Source organism: Penaeus monodon, chromosome 7, assembly GCF_015228065.2.
Source record: "Penaeus monodon isolate SGIC_2016 chromosome 7, NSTDA_Pmon_1, whole genome shotgun sequence".
Classification (NCBI taxonomy): domain Eukaryota; kingdom Metazoa; phylum Arthropoda; class Malacostraca; order Decapoda; family Penaeidae; genus Penaeus; species Penaeus monodon.
In genome coordinates this window covers 6,315,322-6,325,321 of record NC_051392.1, presented here as the reverse complement: position 1 = coordinate 6,325,321, position 10,000 = coordinate 6,315,322, and the positions used below count along the sequence as shown (strand labels likewise).

General features: G+C 37.8%; 1 protein-coding gene across 6 annotated transcripts in view; it reads right to left on the bottom strand.

The window, feature by feature from the left end:
* Positions 1–10,000, bottom strand: part of LOC119575011 (protein UBASH3A homolog) — a 23,026-nt gene that overhangs the window by 12,530 nt on the left and 496 nt on the right. For 2 of the 6 annotated variants that reach the window (XM_037922329.1, XM_037922330.1), the window contains exons 2-11: positions 8,579–8,702; positions 8,200–8,440; positions 7,833–8,028; positions 7,320–7,403; positions 4,546–4,715; positions 3,272–3,480; positions 2,796–3,039; positions 2,353–2,488; positions 1,712–1,927; positions 1,338–1,589 (exon numbers count right to left, since the gene is read on the bottom strand). In XM_037922329.1, the coding sequence (XP_037778257.1) occupies positions 1,338–1,589; positions 1,712–1,927; positions 2,353–2,488; positions 2,796–3,039; positions 3,272–3,480; positions 4,546–4,715; positions 7,320–7,403; positions 7,833–8,028; positions 8,200–8,440; positions 8,579–8,685 (1,855 nt within the window). In that variant the 5' untranslated portion in view covers positions 8,686–8,702. Of the gene's footprint in view, positions 1–1,337; positions 1,590–1,711; positions 1,928–2,352; positions 2,489–2,795; positions 3,040–3,271; positions 3,481–4,545; positions 4,716–7,319; positions 7,404–7,832; positions 8,029–8,199; positions 8,441–8,578; positions 8,703–9,100; positions 9,302–10,000 lie in introns of those variants that run through there. The other 4 variants (XM_037922327.1, XM_037922328.1, XM_037922326.1 and 1 more) reach the window with 4 other exon arrangements.

Here is a 10,000-nt window from a genome sequence, read left to right as displayed (position 1 = left end):
AGGCCTACCTCTCCTTAGCACGTCTCTGCACCACCCCAATACTGCCATCTACAATAAAACCTTGGAACTAGATCATGCATTTAACTGAACCTCCAATGTGGGGGTACAACAACAAAATCCTCACAGAGAGGGTGGGATGGAACATTCAGTGAATTGCATAGATATTCATGTTGAATTCCTTCAGTAAATCTTGAATAGAATATCATCGAGAATAGCACACACCCCACTAACCCACACAAACTGCAATCAGTGTTGGATTGGGCAACCCTGTTGAGGCTAGGTGACTTGACTCCACTCCAGACAGCCGACAGTGGGCATAACCTGACCCCGAGTGAGGCTAGTGATCCAAGCTGGCCCAGGTTGGAAAGAACCCAAGCCAAGCTACACATGCAGAAAGATACACCACATGAAGCAAAGCTGAAGGGCAACTGACCCCAACGATGTGTCTTCAAGATCCATTCAGATTGCACCATGACAACACTGACTACAATCCTTGGCAAGGTAATAGAATGGTGACAGAGTGACCATGCTATTACCTTGCGATATCTATCCCAGTGCACAGGACCCCCAACCTTCTCCTTGACCCATACAAACACTCTACACCAAGTTGCAAACCAACTTGGACTTATGTCCTCCTGGGAGTCACACTCAGAGAGAGAGAGAGAGAGAGAGAGAGAGAGAGAGAGAGAGAGAGAGAGAGAGAGAGAGAGAGAGAGAGAGAGAGAGAGAGAGAGAGAGAGAGAGAGAGAGAGAGAGAGAGAGAGAGAGACGAGAGAGAGAGAGAGAGAGTATATACATAAGTCTAATTCTGCTACCAATAGACCACGTGGCTTTAGAATTTAGAACCATCAACTCAGTGAGGGCATAAATGACAATTATATCTGACCTTGCCTGACCCGACAGTTCGTGTCCAATGCCCGACGTGGTAAGGTCGACCTACCCCTCCCCCTCCGGCCGGGTTGACCTAACACGTGACCCCGCTTTACTCATAGACATAGTCGTGTGTTCCTTTACTGTGTTGAACTCGCAGTAATAAAGAGTTACGCCATTATACCAGTATCCCACCGGTGCCACCAGATTGCAAAAGGCCGAGCAATATGGCATATACATAAGTCTAATTCTGTTACCAATAGACCACGTGGCTGTTTTCCATGTGGCTCCAAGTCCAATTTAGAACCAACAACTCAGCAAGGGCGTAGATACAATTATATCTGACCTCGCCTGACCCGACAGTTCGTGTCCAATGCCCGACGTGGTAAGGTCGACCTAGCCCTCCCCCTCCGGGCAGGTTAACCCGACATGTGACCCCAAAAGAAAGAAAGGGGGGCTGCACTAACCTTGAGCTTGAGTTGTATTAATAATACTTTGGGTCACATAAGCATTTCTTCCATAATACTGCTCGCAACTTTCATGGGTGTCCTTGACTTCTTCTTTCCGGATAAGGGGATCATAATTACGGTTTATGTTAAACCCTGCCTCAATCAGCTCATCTAATGTCATCCAAACAGGTAAACCATCCTGATACCAAGCCAACCATTCAAACAGGCCAGGCTCAATATTAATTGGCATTCGTTCAGCAATGCCCAATCCTGAAAAATGTTAATAATCAAAGATTAACTCAAGAAAATAAAAGAAACATAGCTATATTAAGAATTTCTTTTTCAAAACATTATTATAGCAAATCTGAATTTAATGAAATGTGTCAATCAACCTTTTAAAATATTAGTGCATGTCTGAACACAGCGGAGAGATGGGGAGCAGAAAACATGATGCACTTCTGTGTTGGAGTTTTTTAAGGCTTGTCCCACTAGAGTCGCTTGCAGCAAACCAATATTTGTTAGGGGACAATCTTTATAGAAACTGTGTGGTGCTCCTATCCGACATGGCAGTTTTTCTGGCATGTTCAGATCTCGACGAGTGTAAACTCCTGATTTAACAAAAAGTGAAGGAAACAGAAAAGAATATAAGAATATGGGTCTGTGGTAAAGACACTAAGCTACAAATGATTTCACCTTAAAAGGTGCAATTCTATTTCTAAGTATGGTTGTTGTAATGAAAATGTATATAATTTGTTAGAAGCAATACTCAACTTCATTTATCTACTTAATCAACAAAATATATTTGAAAGAGGAAAGCTACTGCAAATGAGTAACTGAATACTACCCAGATAAATGTTCAATATGCCTGAAATAACTTGTATGTCAATCAAGGGAGCCATCCCTTTTTCATCACTAAAGATGGAAATTTTCAACACAATAAAATTCCTAATTCTCATCAAAATAAATAAAATTCCCATTTCTCACAGCCTCCCCCATGAATTAATGTAAGCAAAGGATTTTTTCTGGTACTGACCTGTTTCATCAAAACAAAAGCGTATCCAGTCACCAAAGGTAAAGTCAACTCTCTCCCCATGACGAGCCACGATGATCTTTCTCGGGCCTTCAATTGGAAACTTGTAAAGGGGAGCATCTTTCTTTGGCTTTTTCACCTGTAAACATATAAAAATATAATGAGAGACAGAGAGAGAGAGTGAGAGAGAGAGAGAGAGAGAGAGAGAGAGAGAGAGAGAGAGGGAGGGAGAGGGGGAGAGGAGGGAGGGAGGGAGGGAGGAGGGAGGGAGGGAGGGAGGGAGGGAGGGAGGGAGGGAGGGAGGGAGGGAGGGAGAGAGGAGAGAGAGAGAGAGAGAGAGAGAGAGAGAGAGAGAGAGAGAGAGAGAGAGAGAGAGAGAGAGAGAGAGAGAGAGAGAGAGATGAGGGAGGAATAAGCAACATATCTGACTTAGTAAAGAAACCTACCTTGGCATAAAGAGCATCTAATGCCTCATATTTTGGCAACAAAGGTGACTGGTTTGCTTCTAAGGAAGCTTGTCGAGAATGTAAACGATCCATTGATGATGATTCTGAAAGCACTTCAGTTGAGCGTCTTGAGCCTTCACTGTTTTCGAGGAGGTTCAGCAAGGACAAGGAAATTGGGGGACGGCGTGGGAAAGTTGCCGTTTCCAGCCCTTCTAAACCAGAGTTGCCTATAACTGGGATTGCTCTGTGTTTGCAAAGAAACATACATTGTAGAAAAGTGAGGGAATTTAACAATTTTCTGATGTTCTAGTTTTAACTTTTGTCAGAATGTCAAAATGAAACATCTATAACATGTTAGGTATTCTATAGCCCTTGTGTAAGCATAAAACATAATTCCTTTCAGATTTTACAAATAAATAAAAAATAAATAATAATACAAATAACTGATTAAACAAAACTATCCAAACACAACTTACTTATGAAGTGTCCAGGCATCTGATTCGGCTGTTCGTTCAATATAATTAATAGGCAAGTAACCCGTACTCCCAGTAAGCCATGATGTTCCTTCGACCCATCCATCAGGTGATGAACCCAGACTGTCTCCATTAACATAAACAAAATCACCGATGAGCAGCTCAAGTTCATCTGGTTCTCGAGGGACATGAGAATATAAGACTTTGTGGACCTGCAAAGAAATAAAATTGCTTTACTCACAGTTTGTTCATTTATTCACAGCCTGAATATGATGCTTATCAGATGAAAAGAAACAAAATTAGTGCCCATGTTCATTCACAGTTTGCTGATTGTGCTAAGCAGATGAAAGAAACAAAAGCCTTCATAGACAGATTCATTAACAGTTTGATACTTTATACTTATCAGATATGATACACAGAAGCCTTAACAGTTGGGTTCATTCACAGTTTGATCATTCTTAGCAAATAAAACTATCCAAATGCCCAACTAGTGGTTCACTCATAATTTGAAGATGAAAATAACAAAAACTTTGGTGTTTGTTCAGCATGATGATTATGCTTACCAGATGCACCAAAAGCACTCTGATTGCTGGCTTTACTCAATATGTGATTATTAAATCTACAAGATATGACAAACAAAAACTCTGATGGATGTGTTAATAAAATCTATGTTCCCACTTCTATTTGGGGTATATATTGAGGAAAATTAATATATCTGATATTGTTTGGGTTATTTTTTCTAGCCTTGGGGTCACAGAGAAATAACCCTGAATCTCCCTTTACTGACTGGCCCTTCTCCAATATGCCTGGGTTTCTTCTCTCATTCATCTAATCTTCTCTCTATACCCCCTTTAGGCCATAAAAGACCACTATAAAAAACCATGCCATCCTTTGCCCCTCTCCTTTGAACTCCTCCTTTGAACCCCTCCTTTCCCTTTGCTGAGCCACTTGTTTATTTTATGTTTCACTATGTATTTTGTAATATCAAAGATATTTGCGGGCTGTCAATGGTACAAGTGGAAAGAAAAGCGTAAGATCGAGTTTAGTGGCGAAGGATGGTGGAGAGCTCAGACATGAGCATACCGTTACTGATGATGATGTATTTTGTATATAAATAAATTTGTATGATAAGTATGGAATTTATTACCCTACTAATATGAGTATGCTCTATTGTATCATAAATTTTTTTCTTCCTTTTTTCTTCTTTTCTATCAATACTCAAAAAATTTCACCTTTAAATATCTGTCCTGGAAAATCATTTTCAAAAGCCTCTTTACCTCGTTTCCTACAATCCGAGTGTCCCTGGAGTAGAGCCGCACCTCCCAGGCTGCAGGTGCTCTTGGGTCCACAATATCAACAAGAGACTCCAGACGAGAGAAGTGCGATGGTGGGAACTGGTAGGCAAGTGTAAGGTGCAAGGCTTTGGTTGCAGCTTCGCCTGTGGTGCCTGTTTGAGCAAGGTAGAAGGTTGTCAGAAACACCAAACACAGACTGGTGAGCCTCTCTTTGATATTCTGCGACATGCACACGCTAAGATGGCTACTCAGTGGATGTGCATCTGGTCATAAGCATTTGTACTTTGCAAGATTCACTCTACAATCATTTTGATAATAAAAAAAGAAACAAACTATTGTACTGGATTCCAATTAAGATGAAAACAGTGCATGTAACCTCTCTATATATATTAATGTCAAGGTGCATTTAACTAAGAGATTGTAACATATGCTTGCTCTTCAAATGCTAGATTGACAAATGCAATTCTTTCAAATGATATACAGGGATATCTCTCTCAAATAAAGCTATGCATACAGCAAAAACTACCCTCTTCTGTCTATGCACATCACATGAAAAAGATATTAAATTTCTAATGTTTTTATAAAGTAGTTTTTCCTTTTTTTAAATGGGTGTTTAATTTAACCTAATGGCTGCAGATGGCATGACTACATGCTATGTCCACTGCAATTTTAGTTTATCAATTGGGTTTACACAGAGATGGTTCCACAAATGTTTAGTCATCAAGGTCCTTACCTACCTAACCTGTTTACCCTTTTCCTGTTATTCTTATTATCAACAGTATCTTAATAACATTATTTTAATTATGTCAATAATAATAATAACAGCATTGATATCAACAATATTAAGAAAAAATAAAAACCAGGCAAATCTAATGATTGGGGAAATACAGCACAGTCACAAGGGCCTACTACTAGTGACTCCTAGGTGGCTGAGCACTTGCAGAGCCATCTGTGTGCAACAAAATTTACAAAAAAACTACAGTGGACAGTATATAAACCTGCAGCCAATGGGTTAATTTGTAATCTCATACCAAGTTCAATGCTCGCTTGGGTAAAAAGAAAATTACAAAGACAGTTAGTATATCAAAATATTATTGCAGGATAATTGGTACACCTCAAAGATTTGAAATGGTTTTCTTTTTTGTTATTTATTTGGTTAAAGCTACTTTTTTGGATTAAAGCACGAAAATGTGGTTTCTTTGTGATATTAACTAGCATTCATAGCCCTCTAACGCTCAGTCTATCCTCACACTAATCAAATCACTGGCTCATACTGCTTTGATTCTGCCACATAATGAAGTGAACGTCCTAAGAGAGTGGGATGAATCAAAAGCAAGTGTTCCTGGGATTTGTCATGCACGAGTACTGAGTTCATAGGAGGAAATTATCAGCTGCTCTAGAGAATGGTAAAAACATGCCAGATTTTAAACACACCAAGTAAAACACAATTTCACATATATCAGATGTATAGCTGAAACTGTGTGTGTGTGTGTGTGTGTGTGTGTGTGTGTGTGTGTGTGTGTGTGTGTGTGTGTGTGTGTGTGTGTGTGTGTGTGTGTGTGTGTGTGTGTGTGTGTGTGTGTGTGTGTGTGTGTGTGTGTGTGTGTGTGTGTGTATTGTGTGTGTATTGTGTGTGTGTGTATGTGTGTGTGTGTGTGTGTGTGTGTGTGTGTGTGTGTGTGTGTGTGTGTGTGTGTGTGTGTGTGTGTGTGTGTGTGTGTGTGTGTGTGTGTGTGTGTGTGTGTGAGTGCATCTGTTAGTCTGTTTGCATTTATCTGTTGTGAGGTATTCATGTTATGCAAAGAGCTAAAGACAGACAGTCAGGGTTGTACACAAGAAGGATAATAAACATCTTAATAACATGAAAGCTATTATCTACTGTGATTTATGCTTCCAGTTGTTTTTGTTCACAGGTTAAAACACAAAACCAATAAACAATAAAACATCAAAATTACTGTAAAACTTACTTTGAAAACTATTATTACAGAACACACAGTGACAAAATATTTGGGTATCTCTTTCTATTGTACTTAGTGATAACAAATCAATAAATATATATTCATAATAATAGACACACACTGACACAGAAACACATAAAGATAGAAAGACACACCCACACCCACACACACAGAGATACACACCCACACACACAGAGAACACACACACACACACACACACACACACACACACACACACACACACACACACACACACACACACACACACACACACACACACACACACACACACACACACACACACACACACACACACACACACACACACACACACACACACACACACACACACACACACACACACACATATATTTGCAGTCATTAATTAATTTGTCTTATTAACATTAGCAGTATTGCTATTTTTATGGGGGAGGGAGACAAGAGCAAAAGATGCTTGTACCAGATTTGTCTACCAGAATCCAATAACGAGACTAAAGACAAAGCAAAAAATTAAAACAATTATAAACAGAAAACAAACATGCCAGAACAGTCAATCAAGCAGCCAAAAAAGTCTCATGCCTTCTTGCTATCCACTTGTCCGTGGGTGGAGTGAAGCCTACGTGCAGCTGTGCCCACAAAGAGGAAAAAAAGACTGGCCAAACCATACCAAAGAGAAGAATAGATTAACCAAATGGATAAACCAAAAAGGTCAATCAAGCATTGTTAAAATCCAAGACATTAAAAAATGAAAAAAAAGACCCGGACTCTTCAAACCACTTGGCCATCTTGCTTGCTTACAGTATTCCTGAGAAAGAGATGTCCCAGTGCACCAAGGCAGACATGCTGCCATCACCTCCAGTTTCTCGTAACACCCAGCTTCAACTTTGTCAAACAAGAAAGGCAAATGGCAAGAGTTAGAAGAATCTTGAGGTGCAGAGAAAAATGAATTCAAAAAGAAAAAAACAAAAAAGAAAAAAGAAAAAGAAAAAAAGTTAAAAGGGTAACACGGTTTCAAACAATCAAAACTGTGACGAAGGGAAAGTCTGTTTACAGGTCTGCCTTGCTTGTTTTCCTTAGTATAAGAGTAAAAACATTAACAATAAAAAAGAGATAAAGAATGATTAAAGTATGATATGTGACATTCAGCCAATCAATGAAATGCAGAATAAACATTAAAACAGTGAATAAATTCTCTTTTGACTTCATTCACAAAGAATCGAGATCTATTTACGAAAGATGCCATAAAACTGTTATTTAGATAGTCTAATAATAAAAAAAGAAAATAATTAAATATATAAAGGCTTTACTTACGCATGTGAGAAACCTCCTTGACATATGTGACAGCAAGCTTCTTAAGAATATCAGCCTGCTGGTCATTTAAAAACAGACCCATGTAATTTGGAGAAATATACTTGTCTAAGGTCAAGGTTGAAGGAAGAGCAGGAATAACACTTCGTACAACTTCTTTTAAAGATGCAACGAGAGCTTCACAATTTTCATCACCTGACTGTAAAATAATACAAAAGTATTTACACAGGAAAAAGGCTATTACCAGTTTTGATCAAAATTGTCTGATTTTCACATATTACTTTCTTTATTTTACAATACACCATCTACATTTACTCATACTGACTTATTATAATAAACCAAAAATACAAAAAAAGCCACAATACATTACCTTAAAAAAGGAACAGAGAGTTATGTGAGGGACAAGATTATGAGCTCCATTCCAGCCACATTTTTGAAGAGCTTCAACCCAAAAACTCTGGATCTGTTCATAGAGAGGGCCTGATGGGCAGAGGTAAACCACGTATTCCCGCGGGCAGTCTAGATCCAGCGTTGAATCATTCACATGTGCAAGGAGCCAATCAGAAGCCAACTGAACGCCCCGGTGGCCTGTGGCTGCAAGGGCTTTTTCTCTGCAGAAGCATTAGAAAAAATGAGTGAAATAAACATGAAAAAGTGTTTTTATCAACATAATCTAAATCTAAATATAATAGAGAAGGTCAAAGTGTGCAACAGGCCAATTAGCTTATTGTACCCATTTCAAAACTTACGCTCTGTGTTTCGGAAAACCCATCTGTAGAAGGATCTGCAGCGGGGACAAGTGCTGTCTTGAAATTTTTGTAGGGGTTGGGTTTTTTCTTGGTGGAAGTGTTGCCATTGTTCCTAATATATGCACTGGAAATATACATATGTACAAAAGTAAGTAAAAGGACACTACACAATCTTCTAAAAATCATTTTACAAAATATAGAAAATAACTAAAATAAGTAGAAAATGTTCTATACACATTAATTTTTTTCTAATTACTTTAGGCATGAGGTATAAAAAAAGGTATGAATTAGCAATGGCAGTGTCCAGGGTTGGTGACAGTTGACAGAAAAAAATACTACCATATTACATTATATTTTCCTAGCCAATTACATTAATTCAGAACTTGTACCATATATATCAGTATTATAAAACTTCAAAATAATTAACTTTACCAAAAACTATTCACGCAGATTCTTTTTTCATAATCATTATGTATAAGCAGCAGCACTATATGTATTCCCTAAAATGAAATCATTTCTTACCAAAACTTGCTCCGTGAATCCCAGTGCCAAATCTCATTTAAGATACAATAACATATTTAATTTCACTCATGCTGAATACATGTAAAATGACATCTGCAGTCCTGTATCTATGCCTGGTTGTTCTGCCTTAAAAGACACTGAAGCCATAGAAAGAGCATACTGAATGGTGACTAAGCTGCTTCTTGTTAAAAATAGGCCTGGAAAAGAAGATAATCCACTTAAAAGAGTATGACTGAAAAAAAAACTGATCCCAATAGAAAACAGAAAATAAAATATTCAATAATAATGTAAACAATATTATTGTTTTTCTTTGCATTTATATATGATGTTACTATTTATGAATTATTGATTTATATATTTGCAGTTCTATCAACAAGATGTTAACCTTTTTCTTTAAAATCAAGAAGAAAAAAGTTTTCATGATCTCTCTGTCCCAGTGTATAACTGCCGTAATACTAATTCAAAGTGCATTCAATTTAAACCTCTACAACTTCCTTATCTCAAAATTTTATAATAAATATGTAATGAACATTTTTATACTTACTATTATTACACGTTTCCCTTCACACCTATAAATCAAAGCCTAAATATTAATTAGACAGCATCAATAGACTACCAATAATCCTTTCGAGCGGAACATGAACTACAGGTAACAGTAACCATTCTTGAAATCACTATTCCATCACAGTAAATTTCAAAATACAATCTACTTTCTACAAGGACCTATATAAAAGGAAAATATAAATACTACAGATAATTAATGAAATATTATGAAGAGCTAGAATAAAAAGTCCTCAGGGAGATGAAAACAATAGTGAAGTTATCTTCACTTTTTTTACCAAGTGCTGCAGAGTCTGATAAAATTAATATATTGCTCAAAACTTTTGGGAAGAAGTATTC